The following is a 26,579-nucleotide window of genomic DNA, read 5'->3' on the forward strand; positions in this document are numbered from 1 at the left end:
TTATTAAGGTGCAGGAAAAAATTAACAATAACTCCACAAATTATTTCTGTGAAAAAGAGCAACTTTTCTTTCAACAGTAGGGAGGGTGGGCCTGCTTCACTTAGTGATGAGAACAGTGGCATCAGACCCCCTGGGCCCTCTCCAGGTCCGCCGACGACCAGTTCTAGAAACCCCAGTCTCTCATGGGCAAGAAGTGGGCAAACTACGAACTTCATGAAGTTGTTCTGACAATTAAATGAGATGCCCAGGGTCACATTTAGCTCAGTGGCTCTATGAACACAGGAGGCTCAGAAGAAGCTGGATTCTGGAATCAAAGCCACTAGATCTAAACAAAGAATTTTTACAAGTATTGAAGGTGACAGCAGACTCCTAACTGGGTTACTTTGCTGTTATAAACCCTTGATTAGGTTCAGCACCCAGGCAGTGCATTTCCCTGGAACACACACACTTCTGAAGAGGAAGGCACAACATCTACTTAGCCGTCAATTTCCTGGTATCCTGTTTTCCGTTAAGCATTAAACGTGCCTGCTCCCTTCCTATCACCACAGTACCACATTCCAGAACGTATTTATGCACCCACCTCTTGAAGTACGTAGAGGCCTTCTTGATTGTTTCGTGTTCCTGTGAGTCAGAAAGGAATGGAATGGTTTCCTGCTGAGTGGGGTTTGGCAGCAGCTGGGGAAGCAGTGGGTGGGCTGCAGGAGTGTGCTGAGGTTCCCCACTGGGGCCGGGTGGGGCCACTCTGGGCTCCCACTGAATTCCTCAGACTTGACCCCATCACTAAGCTTCATAGGAAAATGCTCGCTGAGCCAAAGCCCTATTCTTATTCAGACTTCATCAGAGTTTAAAAGACTTCCTTTCATAAAAACCCACTTAACTCTCCTCCAGACTTTCTCCTCTTGGCACCATTAGCAGAAGTTCCTACTGACTCTGGCAAACTGGGAACCAAAACCCTACAAAACAGGTGTCTGGGTGTCCTTGTAGAGACTCCTTACTGCTGTAATGGAATGTCCTGTTCCCTGTCGTTCCAGCTAATCCTTAATAAGGCTTCAGGAGTCTTGACTCAGTACCAAGTAGTGGTTGTGCCACCCTCTGCTGGAGGCCCCACAGGTCCATGCTGGGCGAGGCCCCTGTCTGTCCGCCTCTCTCCCCAGCACCTGTGCACACAGGCCTCCCACCGGAGCTCGGCGGTCAGCTGTTCAGGCACATACAAGGGTTTGCTCCCACGCCTCGACCGTCTGTGGGCAGTGCACTGATCTTAAGGCCTCCACTGTCTGCCCACTTACAGCACCAAACGCTGGACTGGTAGATCACTTAGGCACAACCCTCCAGGTAAACACTGTGACTTCCTTTCCAGATGAGGAAGCTATGGCTCAGGGAGCTGGACAGGTCCTTTCCCAAGGACCTACACCCGTCAGTGGTAACGTGGGATTTAAGGACAGGGCTCAGGGGAAAGCCTGGCCCTGGGCCATCTCCTCCTTTCCTCTTTGGGTCCCAACAGCCCAGCACAGCATCCGGCACAAACCACGAGCCCAGAGCGTGCTGCATCAAGGTGCCCTCACTGACCACTGTTCCACTTCTGCGTCTTGTGTATCCAAACACCTCGTCAAAGGAGCAGATCTGACCTTCATCTCTCAGGGCTGGCGGAAGCGGACTAGCCTGACCACTAACTCCACCTGCCAGCACACGTCTTTCAGGACTTAAATGTTTTTTTACACACATGCACAATGAATTCCAAGGCAGAGCTTGCTTTGGCGGAACATACACTAAAATTGGAACAATCCAGAGATTAATTATTAGCATGGCGCCTGCACAAGGATGGCATGCAAATGTGACTTGTTCCATATTTTAAAAAAAATCCCCAGGGGCTGGCCCCGTGGCTGAGTGGTTAAGTCTGTGCGCTCCGCTGCAGGCGGCCCAGTGTTTCGTTGGTTCGAATCCTGGGCACGGACATGGCACTGCTCATCAAACCACGCTGAGGTAGCATCCCACATGCTACAACTAGAAGGACCCACAACGAAGAATATACAACTATGTACTGGGGGGCTTTGGGGAGAAAAAGGAAAAAATAAAATCTTTAAAAAAAAAAAAAAAATCCCCAGCCGGACTCAAAGATGAACAAGAAGCAGCCTGTGCAAGACATGGAGGCAATCCAAGTGCCCACTGACTGATGACTGGACAAACATGTGGCATACATATACACAATGGAATACTACTCAGCCATAAAAAAAGACAAACTCATCCCATTTGCAAAAACATGGAAGGACCTGGAGGGAATTATGCTAAGCGAAATAAGCCAGACTGAGAAAGACAAACACCAGATGATCTCACTCATATGTGGAATATGAACAAACCCACGGACAAAGAAAACAGTTCAGTGGTTACCAGGGGCAGGGGGGTGGGGGAGGCACAGGGGGTGAAGGGGAGCACCTAGATGGTGACAGTCAAGAAATAACGTACAACTGAAATCTCACATTGATGTAAACTAATATGAACTCAAAAAAAAGGCAGCAGCCTTTGTCCTTAAAAGGAGCTTAGGAGTCTAGGGGCAGAGGCAAAAAGATCTGTAAAACAAGGAGGAGTAAGGTCATTTTTTTTTTTCTTTTCTATGCTTCACCTTCCCTGAAAGAAGCTAAAATAGCACTTTTTCTCAGGGTACCAATGCAAAGTGAGTGGAGACCTGCTGCTCTCAGGACAGCAGGAGGAGGGGCCAGCGGGGGACACCCAGCATCAGTCATTCACACGAGGAGGGCCTGGCGGGGGGACCTGGCATCAGTCATTCATAGAGGGTTCATCGGGGGGACCTGGCATCAGTCATTCATACAAGGAGGGGCCAGTGGGGGGACCCGGCATCAATCATTCATAGAGGAGGGGCCGGCGGGGGGACCCAGCATCAATCATTCATAGAGGAGGGGCCGGCGGGGGGACCCTGCATCAGTCATTCACAGAGGAGGGGCCGGTCGGGGGACCCGGCATCAGTCATTCACAGAGGAGGGGCCAGCAGAGGGACCCGGCATCAGTCATTCATATGAGGAATGGTCCTCAGCCTGAGCCTCCTGGTACCAGAAAGGGGATTTCAGCTTCACTGTTATTCCTGACAGGATCCCCAGCCCACAAAAACTCAGCGGCCTAGCTAAAGCTCTTTAGACCATAAAAAACCCCACCATTTTAGTAACTATAGTAAATTTTTAAAGATTTAGAACCTGAGAAAAACTTAGCTTAATTCTCAACAGCAAACAGCGAGCAATTTTTCTCAAACAACTGGAGAATAGCCCTAAGAAATTCGGGGCAGAAAGAGTGAAAACACAAATCAAGGCAGATTAGTCACCTAGTAAGTCCTGAGGGGCGAGAGCAGGCCGAGAGGTGGTCATTCCTGCAACGGAAACTGCTGCTGTGAAGCAGGGAGCCTCGGGCTGGGGGCTGAGCAGGGCTCCCCTTGATGTGGATTAAGGCTGCCCCAGCCAGAGACGCCCAAGGTGACCTGGCCTACATGCCAAACTATATGACCCAGTGGATTTTTTTTATGGTATGAATTAGGACCACCCCAGGGAGAGAAGCCCAGGGCATCCTCACCTGCATGCCGATCTATATGGCCAGATTCGTATCTAAAGTTATATGACCGCACAATAACCAGACCCCATCTGCACTGAAATCATTTAATGACTTTTTACATCATCTTTTCTTTTTCCAGTAAAAATAAGTCACGTACCCATGCCTTATAAAATTAGCCCTAACCCTCAACTCGGGGCAGCAGCAGGAGCTCTGACTGCCCATGGGTCCTGTCCCCACGCACCAGCTCTGCCTGCCCATGGGTCCTGTCCCCATGCCAGCGGGGGCAGCAGCAGGAGCTCTGACCGCCCGTGGGTCCTGTCCCCACGCACCAGCTCTGCCTGCCCATGGGTCCTGTCCCCATGCCAGCGGGGGCAGCAGCAGCTGCTCTGCCTGCCCATGGGTCCTGTCCCCATGCCAGCGGGGGCAGCAGAAGCGGCGGCAGCAGAAGCTCTGACTGCCCATGGGTCCTGTCCCCATGCTATTCCACACTATTCTCTAAATAAAAGAGCACTACCGCCAGATCTTAAGAGTCTAAGAAATCTTTCTTTCGACTCCTCAGCTCACCGACCCCGCATCACCCTCAGCCTTCCGTGCGGAGGGGACCCCGTGAGGGGAGGCCCTGCTGGCCCAGAAATCCACGTCCCGGGTCCACCGGCCTCTCCTAACTGGGAGCTGCGTGAGGAGCCACCTCCACACCAGGGGCAGACGTCATAGAAGGAAAGACCCAAGACTGCAGATGGAAAGACAGCTGTGCTGAGAAAAATACACTTAGCCAAACCAAAGAATGGCTGGGACTCACTCCTGAGAGTAAGCTCAAGAAGGACAACACTCAGACCGGGTTTAAGGAATATGAATGATCCATTCAGGGTGAGACACAGGAACTGCTCCTAAGATCTGTACTCCAGCTGGGAAAGAACTGAAGTGCTTCTGAAACGTCAAAATGAGAGAAACCCAAGTGAAACCCTTTCAAAAGATTTTCACAAGAGGTAATCATGATGAGGACAAACTTCGATTCAAAATTTAATTATACTCATTAGAAGTGTTCTGGTTATGTCACTTGTGAAAAGAATCTTCGTAACAAATAACACCCAACACTCCTGGGAGAATCAGTGCAAACACCCCAGTTCCTGGGGCCAAACGGAAGACAGCAAAGAGCAGCTCTCTGGCAAACCCTCTGGCCTTCCTCTCCGGGGACCAGGAGGGGTCCACACAATCGTATGCGAGCGACCCTGGCACCTGTGCAGCCTCCCCACCTGGCTGGGTAAGTCAGAGATGGAATGGAAAGGTCAAGAACCATTTAGCTCACTTTGAAAGAAAACCTTCTCTCCCCCAAAACAACGTCTGCGGAGAACACCTCCCTCCACACGAATCCACTTCATGCGTCATCTGGATTAGTACGAGCAAAAAAGCCCATGACGGCCACTCCCCATTTTCCTTTTTGGCCTGCTCCCTTCCCAGTTCACACAACACGGGAGAGTCAGGCGAGACCAGCATCCAGAGGGGTTGCAGCCTGACGGAAGTCATCCTCCTCCAAGAAGGACAGGGGGTCATCTGTGGCGTTTCCATCACGTGCCAGGCAAAACCTGACCTTGTCTGTTCCTCACCGCGGCCCAGCGAGACCTGATTATCTGTGTTTTCAGACAAGGTTACTGAGTCTCTAAGGTTAAATTAAATTGTTCAAGGTCCCACAGGAGGTGCCGAGGCAGAGGAAGATTTGAACTCTGGTGCACCTGACCCCAAAGCCCAACTCTTTCTGGTACAGAAATTTAAATACAGAAATTTAAATTTAAATACAGTGATTTAAATACGGCTCCAGGTAGCCACATTGTCTGGATACCAACCATTCCCTGTAACAAAGGGACCATTCTCACCGCCTAACTCATCGTTGTCACACCCTAGTGATCTGTCCGGAAGAGTTTTATTGCTGGTTGGGGTTGGAGTAACGTTGTCAGAGCAGCTTCTGACACAGAATTGCTAGCACTAGGAGCTGCAGTCCCCAGATGCTGCCGTCTAGGTCAGAGTGTAGGACCCGCTCCGAGGGAAACCAGGGCTTTTCCTGCTAGTCATCAGGGTGGAGGAAGACATCAGATATCAGAGAAACGAGCACCTTCGTCTCAGCGCCACCTGAGGCCGCGTGCCCCCACCCCTCCACAGGTTCTGAGAACAGTCAGTGGTCCAGCTCGTTTTTCCCGTTTTCTGACATTTTACACCCACAGACGCTCTCCCAACAAGAGCCTCAATGCTGCGCCTGGAGAGTTCCCTCAGACCTTTCTCCGCCTTTGGTGGCTGGAAGGCAGGCACTCCCAGACATAGCAATCCTACCAGTGAAGAGATCGTGGACCAGGTTTGAGGAGGTCTGACTAATGATGTCGATCGGATGCACTGAGGACTCAGCAGGCACAATGTCCCCCACCCAGAGGGAAATACTGACATACAGCAGCAAAGACGAAGCTCTGAGTCCACAGTTGTTCCAGCTCTGCGTGTGCGTGTGTGTGTGTGTGCGCGCGCGTAGAAACCTCACACTCGGTGAGTGACCGCATTCACGGCCCTCTGGCTCTAGAAGTGGAAACCCTCGTGCAGACTGTGTGGTAATCCTCCTGCACCTTGCGCCAGCAGCCCGAACAGGAGAGCACAGGGCACAGCGCCTCAATCCCAGAGCCTGGTGGGTCACCCCACCTGGGGCTCCAGATCCCCTTCAGTCTACTGCGCCCCCTGCACAGCGGTCTCCTTTTCTAAGTTGGCTGTGCCCTGGAAAAGGCTATATGCACATGACAAACAAAGGGCAAGCAATAGGATACTGGTGTATATGAGGAAGCCATTTCATGTAAACCCAATTTAGCCTAACCTTGTTTTTTTCCCAATAGGGTCTGCCATGGCCATTGAGCACACATTGTATGTCTGCTTTAAGCATTTGCTATGTCCCAAAGACAAGAACAAATGCCCTTAAAAGAAAGATGCAACTTCCCCGACATGGGCATCTCCTTAAGCATGAGCATCTCTCTCTAGGCTAGGAATTGATTGCTGTGCTGACCCTGTGAGCCCCTCAGCTCGAGACAGCAGACCTGCCACCTGCTGTGTGAATAGCTGTGCTGTGCCGGCTAGGCAATCTCATGACTGTGGTAAAAGGGACCTTCCTATCACATGTGATGCAGGCTCTTTGCTCTAAGATGGTATATAATCACTCTACACCCCACTCCTTTGGTGTCCTTCTTTCCTTGGGGAAGGAAGGCCCCGAGCTAAGCTAGTCCTGGGACCTGGCTCATAATAAACTCACCTCAATGTTCATTTCTAGATTGGTTAAGGGTTATTTTCGTCAGCACACGCCTTAACCCAATCGCTCGCTGGGCCCACACTGTTCCAGCGGCAGCTATGGCGGCAGCCCAGCTCCACAGAAAAGTGGTTCTCCACGTGTGGATCCCAGACCAGCAGGATCAACACTGCCTGGGAATGTGTTAGGAATGCACATTTTCAGGCCCCATTCCAGACCCACTGAATGAGAAACCTGGGGAGGGCCCAGCAAGCTGTTAGCCAGTCCTGCATGATGCGGGGTCAGTGAGCCGAGGAGTCAAAAGAAAGATTTCTTAGACTCTCAAGATCTGGCAGTAGTGCTCTTTTATTTAGAGAATAGTGTGGAATAGCATGGGGACAGGACCCATGGGCAGGCAGAGCTTCTGCTGCTGCCCCCGCTGGCATGGGGACAGGACCCATGGGCAGGCAGAGCTGGTGTGTGGGGACAGGACCCACGGGCAGTCAGAGCTCCTGCTGCTGCCGCATGGGGACAGGACCCATGGGCAGTCAGAGCTGGTGCGTGGGGACAGGACCCACGGGCAGTCAGAGCTCCTGCTGCTGCCACATGGGGACAGGGCCCATGGGCAGTCAGAGCTGGTGCGTGGGGACAGGACCCACGGGCAGTCAGAGCTCCTGCTGCTGCCCCCGCTGGCATGGGGACAGGTCCCATGGGCAGGCAGAGCTAGTGTGTGGGGACAAGACCCACAGGCAGTCAGAGCTCCTGCTGCTGCCCCCGCTGGCATGGGGACAGGTCCCATGGGCAGGCAGAGCTAGTGTGTGGGGACAGGACCCACGGGCAGTCAGAGCTCCTGCTGCTGCCCTGAGTTGAGGGTTAGGGCTAATTTTATAAGGCATGGGTACGTGACTTATTTTTACTGGAAAAAGAAAAGATGATGTAAAAAGTCATTAAATGATTTCAGTGCAGATGGGGTCTGGTTATTGTGCGGTCATATAACTTTAGATACGAATCTGGCCATACAGATCGGCATGCAGGTGAGGATGCCCCGGGCTTCTCTCCCTGGGGCAGTCCTAATTCATACCATAAAAAAAGTCCACTGGGTCATATAGTTTGGCATGTAGGCCAGGTCACCTTGGGCTTCTCTAGCTGGGGCAGCCTTAATCCACATCACTGCAGGGGTTCCGATACTTGCTGAGGTCTGAGAACCACGGAGAGGACACAGCTTTCCTCCACGTCACAGACACCTGCCCGTTTAGACCACTATGCCTACAGTCAACTTAGATCATTCTATTCAGTGCTGGAAATCCAGGAATCCCACAAAGGCACTCAGCAGCTCCAGCACCCATTCCACCTCCTTCCTCGCCTTCTGTCACAACTCTCCGGACCGGCTCTCTAGGACGCCCGGGCCCGTCCACCCACCTGCTTCACACACAGTGGTGCCGGGACAGACCGGGTCTTCCGAACTCCACGCTGGTGGGTTCCAAAGTCAGTAGATGGACAGGGCACTTCCACTTTTGTTCCATTTTGTCCATTTGTTATCTGAGGCCACAGACAACAGCGAAATCTTTCCCAGGGTGACAGCCTACTGTACCAAAAGTCGGTGGCCCACAGGACTGTTTCTGCATTAAAGAATGCTTGTCCTGGTTGAAAATAAAAAAGCTATTCAAGTTTGTTCAGATGTCTGACGCTGACTGCCACCACTGCCCTGTGTCAGTCACCTGCCCACATCCCTGTCACTCCCTCCTGTGTGCAGGGAGATGATACGCAGAGTCTGCCCACACCCTTCAGAAAAGCACCTGTTCTTGCCGTACCTTGTAGCAAGCTTACAAGTAAGAGGAAGATTAAGTTATACTGCACCAACACTGAATGTATTTATACTCTCATCAGGGCAAATGTGCAAATGCTAACAACTACTGCTCTAGCCGAAACTTACTGGGCGTTAATAAATTATGCACTGGCCCTGGCCTAAACTCTTCAACCCGTTACAGCATCAGCATATCTGTAGACGGACCTTTAATTTCTCTATTTACACACAAGAAACCTATTAAATGAACAGACAAAACCACCTTGGAGTCCAAGGAAACCAAATGCTTCCCAAGGCCGACCCCAAAGCACAGGGTCCAAGCTGTGCAGTCGGGGACCTCGCCCCTCTCCATGCCCCGCGCTCACCTTCTCCAGCTCCTGCCTTGACAGGTGGATGCTGGGAATGACGCTACATGAACGCTGCATCACAACGTCAAAGCCTGAGAAACTTCTAGAGATAAAACTACCTAGATAACAAACAGCTTTTTGTCCTACTTAAAAACAGGATCCTGGGGCCGGTGGCCGAGTGGCTAAGTTCGCGCGCTCTGCTTTGGTGGCCCAGGATTTCACCAGTTTGGATCCTGGGCACGGACATGGCACTGCTCATCAGGCCATGCTGAGGTGGCATCCCACATGCCACAACCAGAGGGACCCGCAACTACAATACACAACTATGTACTGGGGGGATTTGGGGAGAAAAAGAAAAAATAAAATCTTAAAAAAAAAAAAAAAAACAGGATCCTGTTTAACAAATTTCATTTATTTCTTGGTAACAATGGAGAAATGAGTTTATGGCATGTTCTTTCCTGAGTCTATTCCTACTCCTGATATAAACCACGTGATGAGGCACAACGAGAAAAGGTGCAGACAGGAGATTCACAGAAACCACCCGTTGAGAACGGGTGGCTGATGTGCAGGTGGACAGGCACTTTCCACATACGTCATCTCATCTCAGTCTGCTAGTTTTACTCAGTGCTATTTTCCCCAATTCTACTGGCAAAGAAAATTGAGGCTCAGAGGAAAAAACGCACCAAAAACCACAAATTCTAAGACAAATATAATCCTTGTGGGGCTGTGTAGCTCTCTGCAAACCTCGGCTTCTCCTTGAGGCCCCGCCCTGGAAGGTTGCAGTGGGGACGATGATAATGCATACAGTGGCGGCCTAGAAGGGCCACTCAGAAAACGGTGCTTCCTGCCTTTCTTTCTTTTATTGTGATTTTTTTTAGCCTTGCTGCCAAAATTACTAAACCATGAAGCCCAATCCCAGGTCGGCCTGACCAGCTCAATGAAAAGAGTCCTGAGAAATCAGAGCCACACTCTCTGGTCCCGATTTGTCAGTCACACGGGGCCACAGCCAGGTGAGCACGTGTCCACCCGGCTGGCCTTCAGCTTCCACGTCAGTTCAGTGAGGTGACGGGAGGGCCTCCCCCTGGGGTCCCATACCAGTCCCAGACTCTGCTTTCTTTTACTTTACCAAAGCCAAATCAACATTTATTCGCAGGAGCTCCTGAAACGGAGGTTCTTAACTGCCAGTCACTGTTTCACCAGAAAACCGCAGGTATCAATAAAAACCAATCTCAAGCATGTTGCACAATCAGCTCTCAATGTTTACCGTAGGCGTGGGCTTTTCTAAAGGCAGGTCCCAGTTCTAAGTATTTACTCTAGAGAGAATGAGTATGTATATCTTGATATTTTTATTTATGACTTTCTGAAAATCCAGGTGGGTAAGGAAGATCTGAATGCAAAGATTAACATGAAATACTCATCTTCATGGATGAATGGGCGCTGGTCCCTCCAACCTCAGCTCTGGCTCCCATGGCCGAACGGGCCCAGCACCGGCATGCTCAGTGTGCCTGCAGGACACAGCTCCTCTGACGACGGTCGCCTGCCTTGTAAGAGGTCCAGCTAGTGCAGGGGCAGAAAGAGACCGGAGCAGCACGGTGCCCTCCATGGGAGGCGCCAGCAGAGGCCTGGGGGCCTGGGTGAGACCATCTGAAGCTGCTCAGAAACTCATCCTAAGCTATTCAAATTGCACTTTCAATTTAAACCCGGTCAGGTGACCACAGACATCAAAAACAAGTGGGCAATTACAATTAATTCATGTGTACATATTGTCTGCAGGGCACCCTCTCTCTAGACACCCTCTCCCCGTGCCACTCGTACCTGTGGGGACTGCCATGTGCCCTATTACGTGAGGAGGGCCCTGCCCCTGGGTCACCTGCCCCAAGCTGACTCAGTCCAGGCCCCTCCCCAGGCCGCTCTTCGATGAAGCACTAATAGCTTTCTGCCCGCCTTCTCGGAGAGAAAGTGAAGCTGACCCAGGCAGAGAGAAGTCAAGATGAGAAAGCAAATCCTAACGGCCTGGAAGTCCCCAATTTCAGCTGTTCCTCATCTACACCACTCCCGTGTCCTCTGTGGCTAAGTTGTGTCAACTCTTTCTAGGGTTTCACGAGTCATTATCAAAATTCTTACAAAATAATTTCCTCTTTTCACCTGTGCTAAGTTCTGTTTCTGTCAACCGTAACCAGGAGAACTCTAATTCATGGAACATCTAAGTTCCCTCTCCTCTGTCTAGTCAGCTGTCTTCCTTCCACTGTCCCCAGACAAAATAACACAGCCCATTTCATGGACCGAGAACCTGAGGTTCAGAGGTTCACGTGTTTGCCAAAGAGTGCAGGATCAGGACGCGGACCCAGAGCAGCAGGGACTAGTGCTGTTGCCCTCTACCAGGCATCGTCTCCAGACCAGACGTCCCTGACGTATGCACTGGGTAAAAAGAGCAGGACTGATGGGCCTGGAGTCACAACGAAAGCAGAGAAGCTAGAGTCCAAACCCTGGACTGCACTCCCTAACACACTGCTGCCCCTAGACAGCGGGAAAGCCAGCGTCACACACCGAGAGCAGGAGAAAGGGGCGACCAATCCCATCAGGCTACTTCTCCACGCTAAACTGACCAGAAGGGTCTCCCTGCCCACAGCAGTGCACACTGCAGTGCCTGCTTTTCCGGCCTGTGGGTAGAAACGTGACTCAGAGTAGTGGGGGGTGGGGGGGGGGGCCCGCTCAGCTGAGAACATCAGAGGGTCCCTACTCTGACCAGAAGGGAACCCTGAGTCAATGCCCAGCACCGCAACACACTTCAGTCACACAGCCAAGACACTGGGAAAGGGAACGAGCCTGGTCTTTCTAACTGAGGTGGGGAAGGCACTTGGGGACAGGTCACCCGGGAGCAGGTGGAAGCAGGTGGCTGGGAGAGCGAAAACACACAGCAAGGGACTTAGACTCAGGACTGTAATTTGTGGGTGGGACGGCGGGTGTTCACTGTGAAATCAATAAAAATACAACAGGCAGGCTACGAACAGACCAAAGAGACCAATGGACCAAGAATCGGGATTAATCTATTTCTGTGCACCTGCACTCCAATTAAAAAATATAAGAGGAAACAGTAATTACGAAGGTTTTCCCTAAGAGCATGTTGGCATGGAAATACCCAATTCAGGTTCTAGCCCCGACTTTGTCACCTGCTGCGAGACCCTAGGCAAGTGAATAAAAGATGCTTTCTGTTTACATAACAGCAAAGTTAAATTCAACATCAATTTTCTCCATTTATTACCATATACTTACCATAGGAAAATGACTTACTAACTTTTTACATAATTATTCCGGTCAGAATGGGTTCACTGAGGAAGAATAACCAAAAGACTTGACTTTCACCAAAAACGTAAAATTTAAGAAGATTAAACTTCAGGATGACTAGCTGACCATTTGGGAACAAAATTAAATGAGATCTCATCTCATACTACAACAAAAAATAAGTTTCCCAGTCGGAATGAAGTATGGGCTTTAGTAATTAGGTACCAGTATTGCTTCATGGGTTGTCACAAATGCACCATACAGTAACATATAGTAAGGTGGTAACGACAGGGAAAACTGGGTGTAGGGCAGATGGGAGCTCTTTGTACTATCTTTGCAACTTTTCTGTAAATCTAAAACTATTCTAAAATTGGGGCTGGCCCCGTGGCCGAGTGGTTGGGTTCATGCACTCTGCTGTGGTGGCCCAGGGTTTCACCGGTTTGGATCCCGGGCGTGGACATGGCACCACTCGTTAGGCCACACTGAGGCAGCATCCCACATGCCACAAGTAGAAGGACCCACAACTAAAAATACACAACTATGAACTGGGGGGCTTTGGGGAGACAAAGGAAAAATAAAATCTTTAAAACTATTCTAAAATAAAAAGTTTATATAAACTGCTGGATTGTTGGGGCCGGGGTGGCCCCAGGGCCGAGTGGTTAAGTTTGTGCGCTCCGCTTCAGCAGCCCAGGGGTGGCTGGTTCGGATGCTGGGCACGGACATGGCACCACTCATTAGGCCATGTTGAGGCGGCGTCCCACATGCCACAGCTAGAAGGACTCACAACTAAAAATATACAACTATGTACCGGGGGGATTTGGGGAGGAAAAAGAAAAATAAAATCTTAAAAAAAAAAAAACTACTTGATTGAGGTGACAGCTACACAACACTAAAAGTTTACTAGAAATCATTTAGTTGTACACTTACAATGGGTGAACTTTACGATATACAAATTATACCTTACTAAAGCTGTTTTTAAAAGCTCCTAGGAGTCTAAAGGTCTAAATTGAACAATTATAAAATCAGGCAACATGAGACAGGAACTTTACACCATCAAGGATGAGAAAAAGTATCATTAAACTGACAGATATGTTTACCTCAACCCTCGGCACATATTTAGTCAACACAGGGTAAAAAATAAAATAAAACTTTGGAATACAGAAGAAACTATAGAAGACTGCTATTGAAACCTTGAAGCAGGGTGTGGAAGACCTTTGAGGAACCACACGAAGAAACAGAGAAGCCATAAAGAAATGGATGGGAAATGTAAGTACCTAAAAAACAGAAACATCCATACAAGGTGAAAGGTCAACAATAATGTGGGAAGAAACATCAGCAACATATGACAAAATGTTACTGTTGATAATATGAGAAACTCTAACAGGATGAACAATCCAGAATAAAACTCAGCCATGTTATAAAGTCAAGTGATTTAAGAAGATAAATAGCAGATGCAGACACATTTCATCACGACATTTTTTAAGTTAAAATGAAACACAATTTTTCACTTATCGGATTGACAAAAATTAAAGACTGATAAGATCCAGGGCAGGGAGAAGATGCTGGGAGATGACCACGCTCATACACTGTGAGTGGAACCGCCAGCCTTTAAAAACAAGGCAATTTGGCCCAGTACCTAACAAAATTTAAAATGCACACACATGATGACCACTTCTAGAAATCCATCTTATACCAATACTAACAAGAGAGCATAAATCATGCATGAGAATGTTCACCGCAGTGTTATCTGTAACAGCAAAACCCTGGAAGCAGCCAAAATGCCCATAACCAGGGGAATGCGCCACGGTATATCCATACTGTGTAATATACCAAACAGCTGCTAAAAGCAGCAAGCCTGAGAAATGTTCACCACTCAAGGCGAGTTTTTCAAAAAGCAAATTGCAAATAAACATGTACCTTATGATCCCTTTTCTTGGTCTAAAAAACACCAAATTATTAAAAATGACATCACATTATTTACCATGTGCAGGCATCATTCTAACTATTTGTCAAATATTACTTATTCTAACAACCCCAGCAGGCAGGTGCATTTCAGGGATGGGGAAGTGGAGGCAGAGACATGAGACCTCGCCTGTCTCACACAAGCAACCGGCCGGCTGGATTAGGACCCAGGCAGCCGGGCTGTGGCCGCACTCTGACACCCCCTCTGCTGCCCAATCTGTGTCTGTGACCGTCTACACGGAAGGAGTTTGAGGTGGGGTGCAGCGGTGGGAGCAGACATCCAGGCTACACCAGTAAGAAGGACCCAATTTCAGAAAAATTACATCGGGGTGAATAAGGTCTTAGGATGTATGAAGTCACTGTGTAAGAATAGGAAAAGCCTAGAGGATATAAACCTGTCTGTTAAAAGGTACTAATTGGCCCCAATGGGAAACTGAGGGAGACAATAGGGAACTTTTCCTTTTTTCTTTCCTTTTTCTACATTATTTGCATCTTGTTAAAATAAACTTGTATTACTTTTATATTAAGACCTTCTTGCAAACCACAGACAAAAGCCATTATTTAAAATAGTCAAAAACTGGAAAAAACCTAATATGCCGCCATAGGGAGTGGCCATAACATCCCCACAGTGGAATGTCAGTAGAAAGCTGCATGGAGCCAGAACTGCACACATCACTGATGGCTGTATTAACGGGGACATCTCCCATGAAGGGCAATTCCTCACTGTCTACCCAGGTTTCAGAGGTACATGCCCTGTGACCAGCAATGCTATCAGGGGAAGCCTAGCCTAAGAAGGAGGGAGTGGACAGACACATATACAAAGATACAAAGTTTTTAAAAATCATATCATTGTTTGTAACATTAAACAGCAAATGTATCCGCCCACGAGGACTGGGGACATGAACCACGGTGCATCCACACGCAGAGGCTGCGACGCAGTTAGGAGACACCGCACAGATCACTGAGGGACACGGGCAGGCAAAGGGCAGAATGGTGGGATCCGTGGGCTAACTTCTGTGCAAAGAAGCAGGAAGTCTATTTTTCATTGGTTTTATCGTCACAAAAGAAAACCAATGAAAGGAACCAGAGAAAACTAAGAAGAGGACTTTGAGAGCGGGAGAGAGTCTCCTGAAAAATTGTTCCAGTGTAATCCTGACCAGGGGCTTTTCAAAAAGCGGTAATTAGGAAAGCTTTTATCTTGCCAAAACATATGAAAATAAAAACACAGTTTCACACCGACAGATGCAACCACACGAAGGAATCCCGCAGATACTGCGTCGTGTACACAGAAGCACAGAGTCCAGAGTTCCACTTACAGGAAGTTTCAGAGCAGGTGAAACTGAATGAGTGACAGAAAGAGGGGGAGGTACTGCCCTGGTGGGGGGTGGGTTCTGAGTGAGAAGAGGTGGGAGGAAACCTTGGACTCTGGAATGTTCTCATCTTGATCCGGGTGATGGATGCATGGGCACGGCGTGAAAATTCACCAAGCCACACCATTAAGCTAGTGCACTGAATGCACTGGGCTCTGTGTGTCTACAGGTACACACTACGCGTCAATAAAACTTTTTAACAGTATCAAAAATGAGGAATATTCAGTGATGTGATAAAAGCCCTTAAATATAATTTTAAATCAAAAAAGGTAGAACTTTACACTGATAGGGAATATAACCATACTTCTGAGTTAGAATAAGAAATAGGAGGGAAAAGGATTAAAGAGACTACACCAAAGTGGTAACTCAAGGGGCTGAATTATGTTTATACTTCACTATATTTTCAAAATTCTCTATAGTTATCAGATAAATAATTATATACATATTTTTTAAATTCAGAAAAAGTACCAATTAGATATGGGGTCTGAGGACAAAGGAAAAAAATAAAAGTCGGCAAATTTAATTAAAAGAAACTTTAAACATTTAAAATACAACAATGTTAGTAGAAACTTGACTGAATACAAAGGGCCAGGTTAACACCCACAGGCTGTGCAAACACGGCCTGTTTATTTTACAAAGTACAAGATATCCAGAAAGGGGAGGGAAAAAACAGCCCTAAAAATCCCTGGGAAGCCAGAGCAAGCATTGTGCTGGGGTCCAGAGAGGCACGAGAAAGCGGCACGTTCTCTCGACAATAAAGAATGGCCAAGCTGCTTAAACTCTGAAGGCTTAGCTTTCCAGTAGCTCTGCTCTGAGCCTTCTGATCCTAAAGATATGAAAAACCCAGAAAAGGCAGTAAAATGTAATAAGGTAACAAATCTCTAGACCCATGCTCATGTCTAGGGAAGAGTACACTAATATTTAGCTGCTAATTAATTGTTCCTTTAGTTTTTCTTTTCCCCCCAAACAATCCACTGTTAACTATGTGAGGAGTTTCTGGTCTTTGTTCTCCACAATTAGAATTCAAAGTTGAATCCTCACTTAGCACAAGTAATTAACTCTAGATTCTCTTCCATTATCTTAAGTGGAGGTTATTTTTATGATATTAATTTCTAATGACCAAAAGGAAGAAAAATCAGGAATCCACCCCACTGTCAGGCCCTGCAGGCGAGCATCCAACATCCCCACGGGGCAGCGATGCGCCTGAGCGCACGCGGAGGAGCAGCCCGCCCCTGGCCTGGAAGCACCCGGAGGAAAGGAGAACGGGGTACTGAGTTCAGCAAAGCAAAGCTGGGCAGGTGAGGGGGGGAAGCCAAGGAGAAGCAAAACACCTGTGGCTAAAACCGCCTCCAAGAGCTTACTGCAGCCTTTCGTAGGCATTTCAGTTGGGGAAATGAAAGGAAAAAGAAATCAGGGATTTGCAAGTGATTAAGAACTGCATACAACAGTCCGCTCAAAATCATACACCTGCTATTCAACAGATGGTTCTTTAAGTTTCACATGACGAAACGTTTATTACGACAGAGAAACTATGAAGCACACAGCCTACAGGCTGGCGAGCAAATTCCCACGGCTTCAGCGGGGAGGAAGCAGAACAAAAATAATGCCTTTTTAAAAGTGAAGTCCTCGGTTTCATCATCACCATCATTTCCATAAGCTATTCTGGCTGCCTTCTGTCAAATTATCAAGAGCACCTAGAACTGATTAAACCTCCATGACAGTAAAATCGGACCAGAGGCCAAAGTGCACGGGGACTCCGGTGCCACTGGCACTGCTCTCCCGCGTTAGTTTTTTTTAGGCTCTCGAAACCTTAAGTAAACAAAGCCAGCAGCCAATGAAAACTAACACACCCAGAAACTCTCAGCGAAACACTGACTTCATAGTTCACAAGAGATTGTCCTGTTCCATCCACAGGTGGCCTCGCCTGGGGCTCAAGGTCGAAGGAAAACACTCCCAAACACCTTCACCGTGGATGAGGGGGAAAAAAGAGCGAGCAGGCTTCAAGCAGAGGGCAGGCACGCAGCAACCGCCCTCTCAGCCACACACATACCACCCCTGCCAATGTTCCGAAGACTGCCATGCTATTGTTTTTGCTCCTTAACTAGAAAAAAAAATCCATCCACATTTCTAGATTTCTTCAAAAATCAGATGTTTTTGAAGCTACAGGGGCCTTCAAGGTGACCAATGTCTTTACCCCTGACCTGACAGCAGCACCGCCCTTAGCCCGCTCCGCTCCACCCGACTCCGGCTGGCCAAAAAAACCTCCCCTGCAACCAGTGTTTGGATCCTCAACTAACCTTCCTGGAAAATCAGTCTGCTCAAAGAAACCTGTGACGGCAGTTTCTGCAGCTGCACCCAACAGCATCCCAACAGAGGATTTCTGAGAAATGGTCTCACTCCCAGCATCTCTAAGGACAGGCCAGGTATCAGTAACACGCGCTGGGGAGGTATTTTTGGAGAGAGGAACTTTCTGGATTTTCAGCCAATCATATCATATAGGAAGCCATCTACTGTTAGGATTAACAGTACATACAAACAAGGAAACTGCTCTCTCTCCGCCTCATAAATTATCTCATGGGTAAACGTAAGTGCAGAATGAGTCACTGTGATTTGCCAGGCTGTTATCCAGATAAAAAGCTGAAAGGCCCCCACCTGCTAGCACTCCAGAACACCCTGCCAATCCTGACCAAGGCAGCAAGCCCCCTGGGCCACATGCTTCGCTCCAAAATCCACAAACAGGAAAATAAGGGTGGAGTGGGGGGTGGGGTTCTGTTTTCAAAGGCCAAGTTCTTTCCACCCGATTCCTTTAGAAGCCACTTATTTTCAGTGCTTAGATCCACTTCTTGACAATGGAAATCTGATTTTGACCTTGGAGTGAACTAATTTCCACTCATTGCACCTTCTTAAGGCTCTGGGTAAAACCTGAGGCCACAGCTTTTGCACCATACACAGACAAGAACTCTAAAAACAAGTTTCACAAAGCACTGGAAGTTGAGTGAGAGAAACCCGAGGTTTAACAGAAGAGTGGATGTTCGCTGATTTCTTTAACACTTACCCACTCTTCAACATTGGGGGGCTGCTCATCATAAATACGTTCCTTGTCCCATAAAATGTTCGACTTGTCATACCGGTCCATCTTTCTTCGAGTTTTCACAGCAAAGAAAATCATGAGAGCAAAAGCCACAATAACCATGAACCCCAGTACAATGGCAATAGCCTGAAAAGAGATTAAAGCGAATGACATAATTAGAGTTTATTGCTGACTTTGTCCCAATCCTCGCCCTTCAAAGACCCAAGGCCCTACTCAACACGTGTGGTTTAACTCACATAACACTGATACGAACGTTACATCTAGAAACATAAACCCTAGCCCATCCCTGTGGGGCTAAGGCTGGCAAAATGCACATGCATACACCTTGATTCAGTCCTCACAACGTGCTTAACATCAGGTAATGCTGTCACCCCCATTTCAGAATTACAGAAAACTACCCCAAAGCTTGAGCAGCAAGGGGCCATACTTTTATAAACAGATAAAAATGGCCAGTAAATTAACTCAATCATTGGCATACTTCTAAAGGGCTCGAAAACGTTATTCTCAGAAGTAGCTTTACATACCCAGTCGTGCTTATAATCTCGTTCCTAACCCCTGCTTGGCAAATCTTTTTACAGCGCATGTAAACTTTGGCCCATAGAGGATCCACCTTACCACAAATTACGCAGACATGACCTAACCAAGCTATAAGCCTGAGAGGATGGACTAACGAGTGGAGTCGTTTAGTCGGCAGTGGTCTCTGTGTTAGGAGACTCTTGTGTACTTACTAGAATGGGCCCGTGACCAGGATCCCTGCCCCTGGCTGCCCTCCTGAGTCTGAGAGGGATGTCAACGGGTTACAGAAGCCTCTCTCTGCAAATATCTAACACTGATAACCTTTTGCAAAGAAAACACGTTTTGGGTTGTCAGAGGACGATGAGGGATGAGGTGTGGTAAGACAGGCGTACCAACCCTCACCCATTTACCACACGTACGTCTGAATGTCAACGAGAGATGTTCTGAAAACCTACATTTGCAGGGAAAACATTTCAGTTTTCAAAACAACGGTAGTTACTGGAGAAGATCTAACCCCAAAAGAGTGACTCGTTCAAGAAAAGAATGGGCATTCCTGAGTCAGCGTAAAGAGAAAAACAACAAAGGAAAAAAGATTAGTAACCCAGAAACATTTCCTTAATATAATTAGGATGACATGCCACTGAAGGCAGGGTGCTCAGCCCCACCTGCACATTTGAATCACCTGGATGGCTTTTTAAAATACTGACTTACACCCTGAAAATTACAAAACACTTTAGAAAGAAATAAAGCAGCCTTAAGTAAATGGAAAGACATCCCATGTTCATGGATCAGAAGACTTGGTGTATAGAGGACCATGCTACCTGACCTAATCTACAGATTCAAAGCAATCCTTCAAAATCCTAGCTGGCTTTTTTGCAGAAATTGACAAGCTAATCCCAAAATTTGTAGGAAAATGCAAAGGACCCAGAATCCAGCCAAAACAATCTTAAAAAAGAAGAACGAAGTTGGAGAACTCCCACTTCCCATTTTCAAAACTTACCACAAAACCACAGGAACTATGACCATGTGGTACTGGCCTCAGGACAGAAATATAAATCATGGAATCAGGTCTAGCGTTTAGAAATGAAGCCTCACCTTTATGATCAATTCATTCTTGACAAGGGTATGAAGACAATTTAATGGAGAAATGGTCCTTTCAACAAATAACACCAAGACAATTGTATATCCACATGCAAAGATGTTGGCCACTTCTTTACACCATGCCCCAAATTAATGCAAAATGGATCGCAGACCTGACTGTAAGAGCTAAAATTCTAAAACTCTTAGAAGAAAACAGGAGTCTTTGTAACCTTGAATTAAGCAAAGTGTTCTTAGATATGACATCAAAAGAATAAGTAACAAAAGAAAAATTTAGACTTCACCAAAACTAAAAACTTTTGTGCAAAGAACACCATCAAGAAAGTGAAAAGAAAATGACAAAATGGAGAGAACATGTTTGCAAATCATATATCTATGAGAGACTTGTATTCAGATACCTAAAGAATTCTTACAACTCAATAAAAAAAAATACAAATAGCCCAATTAAAAAATGAGCAAAGATTCTGAATAGCCATTTCTCCAAAGGTATATGAATGGCCAATAAGAAGAAAATATGCTCAGTATCTTAGCTTATCAAGGAAATGCAAATCCAAACCAACATGAGGTGCCACTTCACACCCATGAGGACAGCTAGAATCAGACAGACAGACAAAAACAATGCTGGTGAGGTCGTGGGGAAACTGGAATCCTCCTATATTTCTGATAAAGGTAAAATAGTGCAACCTCATAGGAAAACAGTCTGGCAGCTCCTCAAAAGATTAAGAGAGTCGCCATAAGACCCAGCAATTCCATCCCTAGGTATATACTCAACTCAAGAAATTAAAACACAGGTCCACACAAAAAGTGTTCAGAGCATTACTCCTAACAGTCAATGTGGAAACAGCCCAAACATCCATCAACTGAAGAATGGATAAATAAAAAGTGGTCTATCCATACAATGGATTATTACTCAGCAATGAAAAGGAATGAAGTCCTGGCACATGCCGTAACGTGGAAGAAGCTTAAAAACGTTAACACCAAGTGAAAGAAGCCAGTCATAAAAGACTACGTATTGTGTGATTCTGTTTATAAGAAATATCCAAAATAGGCAGATCTATAGGATTAGTGGATGCCTAGGTCTGGGGAATGTTAGGGAAATAAGGAGTGACTGTAACGGAGAAGGGGTTTCTTTCTGAGGTAGTGAAAATGTTCCAAAATTGATTGTGGTAATGGTTGTACAACTCTGGGAATATACCAAAAACTACTGAAGTGTACTTTAAACAGAAGAATTATACGGTATGTTAATTCTATCTTAACAATGACACCCAGCCCTCCTCCTAGATTCTGAATTAACTAGTAGTGGGGCCGTGGCACCAATATTTTTTAAGAGTTCCCAAAGTAATTCTATTAAGTATCCCACGTTGAGAGCCTCTGACCCAAGGAGAGAGGGAAGGGAAAAAACCAAACCAAACCAAAACTGCCCGTACCTCCTGGGGATCCACCACACAATAGTGATATAAATACTGGTCCACGTAGAGTCCAGTAGCTGCAGGCGTGTAGAACTGGTTGCAGAGGGCATATATTTGCGAACTGTACAGAGACCCAGAAGCCTGGGAAGTTGGATTGACTCCCATTATATAGACAATTGTGGCGATAAACACCATGATGCCCAGGATGGCACTCACAATTATCACCATCAAGTAATATCTTCTTGTTCTAGACATTTCCGATCTTATAACACTGGTAACAAATATCACCAGTGCAGCAATGAAACAAAAGGCAGCCATGGCCAGGAGGAAGCCCTTGGCTGCTCTTGGATCTGTGTAGGCTCCATAGCCATAACTGTAGCCATAGCCATAGCCACCGAAGCTGCTGCCAAAGCCAGTTCCTCCATAAGGGTACCCGATGCCACCTCCCAGCAAGGAGGATCCATAGCCTCTGTCCCAGGCAAGAGTGGAAGCGACACAGGCAAAGATGGCAATGCACATCACGATGATGAGCATAGACAGGATGCGAATCACTCCTGGGGGAGAGGTCCACTTGTAGAAGTGAAGAATCTCGTCTTCTGGGTAGAAAGAGTACGCCGGCTGAGACAGCATTGGTCGAACGTGCATCTCTCCACCATATATGTCATTGCTTGGTGCGTAATGATTGGGTTTGCTGAAAAGCACATGAAAGCAACATCAAAAGTTAGCACTTTTTGACAGTAAGCAGAAAGAACGCATAAAATACTTGGAAAAATTTAAACAAACCATTGGCAAATAAAACTATGATTAGTGCTGCCCCACGGCAACAGGGCAATTTCTGTCCCCCTAAAATTCAAATGTTGAGATCCTGGAAGAGGGCCCTCTCCAGAACCTGACCACGCTGGGGCCGGGTCTCAGACTTCCAGCCTCCAGAGCTGTGAGAACAAATTTCTGTTGTTTATAAGCCATGCAGGCTGTGGTACTTCGTTACAGCAGCCCGGACTGATTCAGACATCCACTGAACAGTAAACGTATCTGTGCATCAGAATCATCAGGAGGGTCTGTTAAAACAGAGACTGTCGGCCCCCATCCCCACATCTGCTGATTCTGAAGCTCTGGGGTAGGACAAGTTTCCAAGATGCTGCTGAGCTGCAGGCCTGGGAACCACACACTGAGCATGACTGCTCTGGTTTCTATGAAACAAAGGTTCTCAAATTTGTTGCATATTAGCATCCCCTGGGGACTGGGCTACAGATGGCACTCCACACCAGTTAAATTATAACCCCTGGGGCCGGGACCCACGCAGTTTAGAACAATGGTGTCTACCCTTCTGCCTGTGACCTGAGACTGGTGCATTCAGACAGGACACCTACACTGGCCCACCCAGTCACCCGCCATTGCTGGCAGCCTCACTCTCCTACCTAACAAAGCACATTCATTCATTTATTCATTTGACTCCAGCTATTTACCGGAGCGGGCAGGCTGACGTGTGCTGGGCACAGGGACTCAACCACAAACAGGACAGTCTCAGTCCAGGCCCCTCACAGAGCTGAGTCCCTGTTGGGCAGCAAGACATTAAACAAACACTACCCAAGGGGCAGTTAGTTACGGCAAGAGCCATCGAGTAAATCAGGTCTGTGGTGAGGGCCCAGAAAGGGTGTGGATCTTGAATCTTCTTTATGAAAACACTCTGCCAACTTAGTAACTTCATCATAAGCACACTGCTGGGGACAGACACACAGATGTGTGGATACACTGACTCTAAGAACTGAGGGTCCAAAGGAGACGAAATTCAATTCCTAACCCAACACAGCCGCCTGTGTCTTTGCCACCGTTTCCACACACCACCTTCCTCACTCCAAAGCAGGACATCTTACTACTGGGTGCTGCTAACAGGGGCAGTCCAAGAAAGCACCTGCGTGAAGAAGGAATAGAAACTGGAGAGAATGCTGACAAGCTGGTCTTTGAGAATGTCAAGGGTGAAATTCCACAACCCTCCACTTGGATGTTTGGGTGTCTCTGCTCTGGGCTGTTGTGGACAGTGTAGCTCTGAGCATCTTTGAACGTGTATCCTGATAGACACGCACTTATTCTCTAGGATATATGCCCGGAGGTGGAATTTCTGGGTCAAAGTTTTTTTATCTGAATTCAGCTCTACTAGATAATGTCAAACTGTTTTCCAAAATGATTGTAGCATTTTTTTATACTCCCGTTAACAGTGTAGCGTTCACAGAAGCATTCCTTATCAAAACCCCAACCTGGAAACAGTTCCAGTGTCCACCTACAGCGGAACGCATAACTGCGATACATCCCTACAACAGAACGCCACAGGTGTGCCGTCTACTCTGGCAGTCACAGGCCACACGGATCGACTGAGCACTTGAAATGAGGCTGGTCCAAACCGAGATGTGCCATTAAGTACAAGATACACAGTATCATAGTATGAAAAGACGTAACATCACCAAGAAAGAACCCTAATATTAACTATGGACTTTGGCCGATAATGTTGTGTCAATATCAGTTCATCAATTGCAACAAATGCACCACTCTGGTGGCGGATGTTGATAATGGGGGAGGCTGTGCACGTGCAGGGCAGAGGGCATATGAGAAATCTCTGTACCTTTTGCTCAATTTTGCTGTGAACCTAAAACTGCTCCAGAAAATAAAGACTGTAAAAAAAAGAATGTCAACTATCTCACGAGTCAGTGTTTATATCAGTCACATGTTGAAATGATAATATTTTGGGTATATTGAGCTAAGTGAAATATATTATTAAAATTTACTTCTTTTATTTTTAATACGATTACAAGAAAACATAAAATTACATGAATGGCTCGCAATATATTTCTATAGCACTGCTCTGAAGCAAAAAATGAACTACAAATACATGCCAATCAATCCTCTAAGTGATGTTGAAAGAAACAAGACGGAAAAGGATACATACAGCATCTTACATTCATATAAGGTTTAAAAACAAGAAAAACTAAAACGTATTGCTTAGGATGTATAAAGTGATAAAATAATAAAGAAAAGCAAGTGACGACCCTATGTCATCAATGTGGCTCCCGGGAAAGAAGAGGACACAGAGAAGGCCTTTGAGGTGTTCTGTCTTGACCTTGGTGACCACTCTGCTTTGTCCTTATTCATCCTCTCACACACACCTTCTGTGCCCTTCCTGTGTGTGTGCTGTGTTTCACCACTGCTCACAAAAGCAGACAAAGTAAGTACCAGGTTAACGGAGCCCTACTCAGTTACTGTATTCTCCAGCACACTGTAAGGACACACCATCACCAACAACGTCCCTACCATGTTCAGGCATTAGTCAAGCGGCTGTATAGTAGGAACACAACCCCTACTGCAGGTATCAAAGTTAAAACTATAAACTACGGGCCAGCCTCTGTGGCCTGGTGGTTAAGCTTGATGCGCTCCACTCTAGTGGCCTGGGTTCAGTTCCAAGGCACTGACCTACAACACTCGTCTGTCAGTGGCCGGGCTCTGGCTGCAGCTCACATATAAAAAGAGGAAGACTGGCAGTGGATGTTAACTCAAGGCGAATCTTCCTTGGCAAAAGAAAAGAAAAAAAGCTACAAACTACTTAAAGCAGGATGTATAATGTTTGATAGCAAATTAAAATTTAAGAATTCATTGTTAAATTCCCAAATGACTACGGACACCAAGGACCCTCGATTGTGCTTCCTGTTTTATATAACGGCAGGACTCACTCTTAAAATTGCAGTATGGAAACCATCACACTAAGCGAAAGAAGTGAGCCACAAAAGACCACATACTGTATGATTCCATTCACATGAAACGTCAGCAACAGAAACCCTAGCACCAGAAGGGAGGCTGGCGGCAGCCTAGAACGGGGAGACGGGGAGTGACTGCTGACGGGCAGGGGCTTCTCTGGGCAGGGGGTGATGAAAATGTTCTCAAACTGATGGTGGTGATGGGTGCACAACTGCGTGAATACACTAAAACCACTGACCTGTCCATCCTAAATGGGCGAACTGGATGGTGTGTGAATTATATCTCAATAAAGGTATTATTTAAAAAACTGACAATATGTTGCCAACGGTCATCTAAACAAGGCTCTGACATGGAAGCTTCATACCATCTGTGAAAAACAAAAAGGAATAAATGTACACACGAATATAAGCCTTGAGGACACTGAAGCCAACATTAAAAACAGGTGACAACAGTTGCCTCTGCAGAGAAAAAGTCACGCTAGAAGCTGAGGGCAAGAGGGAAACTCGCTTTTCACTGTACACCCTTCGGTTCAATCTAAATTTACAAAGGCACATAATATGTTTAAAAGCAAACAAACATTTAATAGATGAAAGTTTCAACCAAACATATTGTTTACATGTGACAGACAAAAAAAAAGAAAAAAACATTAAAGAATCCTTTACTTACAACTCATCCGGTCTATAAGGAGGTGGACTTTCCAAAGGCCTCGATGACATGGCTGACGTCAACGGTCACCTGATCCTCAGGATAAGCAACGCCCTGCAGCTCCCAAGATAAGTGATCTAAGCAACAGAAGGAGGGCACCAGCATTACTCCCCAGCTCAGAGTTTCCTTGCATCACTCAGGAAACTGATACCAATCTTAAGTAGCCGTGGGTACTGCTCTCGTCCTTCCACCACCACTCTTACACGTGGGCCGTTAATCCCGTGAGCACAGGAACCACGCAGCCGGGCAATTGTCCTGGCACCTAGGTCAGCACATGGCTGCCACACAAATATTGTTTAAACTTAAAACTCTAAATTGTAGTAATGAAAATTTCACAAAGCTTCTACAGCATAGGTGAAAAATGGAATTCCTTAAAACAGTCACTTCAAAGTACAAGGAAGATGTGTAAAAGGAAAGAAAATTTCTTAAAATACATTGTTTCATATTACTTA

At 46.8% G+C, this 26,579-nt stretch overlaps 1 protein-coding gene and 1 non-coding gene across 8 annotated transcripts in view; one reads left to right on the forward strand and one right to left on the reverse strand.

Moving 5' to 3' along the window:
* OCLN (occludin) overlaps positions 1-26,579 on the reverse strand; it is a 48,120-nt gene that overhangs the window by 13,273 nt on the left and 8,268 nt on the right. For 4 of the 7 annotated variants that reach the window (XM_044778063.2, XM_014851918.3, XM_014851920.3 and 1 more), the window contains exons 2-4: positions 26,089-26,204; positions 21,697-22,369; positions 18,620-18,781 (exon numbers count right to left, since the gene is read on the reverse strand). In XM_044778063.2, coding sequence (XP_044633998.1) covers positions 18,620-18,781; positions 21,697-22,369; positions 26,089-26,138 — 885 coding nt within the window. In that variant the 5' untranslated portion in view covers positions 26,139-26,204. Of the gene's footprint in view, positions 1-18,619; positions 18,782-21,696; positions 22,370-25,660; positions 25,790-26,088; positions 26,205-26,579 lie in introns of all 7 variants that reach the window. The other 3 variants (XM_070517984.1, XM_070517983.1, XM_070517985.1) reach the window with 1 other exon arrangement.
* On the forward strand, positions 1,745-1,851 carry LOC123289091 (U6 spliceosomal RNA). The gene has a single exon (XR_006532860.1). It is a non-coding gene; the product is annotated as a U6 spliceosomal RNA (small nuclear RNA).

This window comes from Equus asinus, chromosome 9 (assembly GCF_041296235.1).
Source record: "Equus asinus isolate D_3611 breed Donkey chromosome 9, EquAss-T2T_v2, whole genome shotgun sequence".
Taxonomy (NCBI): Eukaryota; Metazoa; Chordata; class Mammalia; order Perissodactyla; family Equidae; genus Equus; species Equus asinus.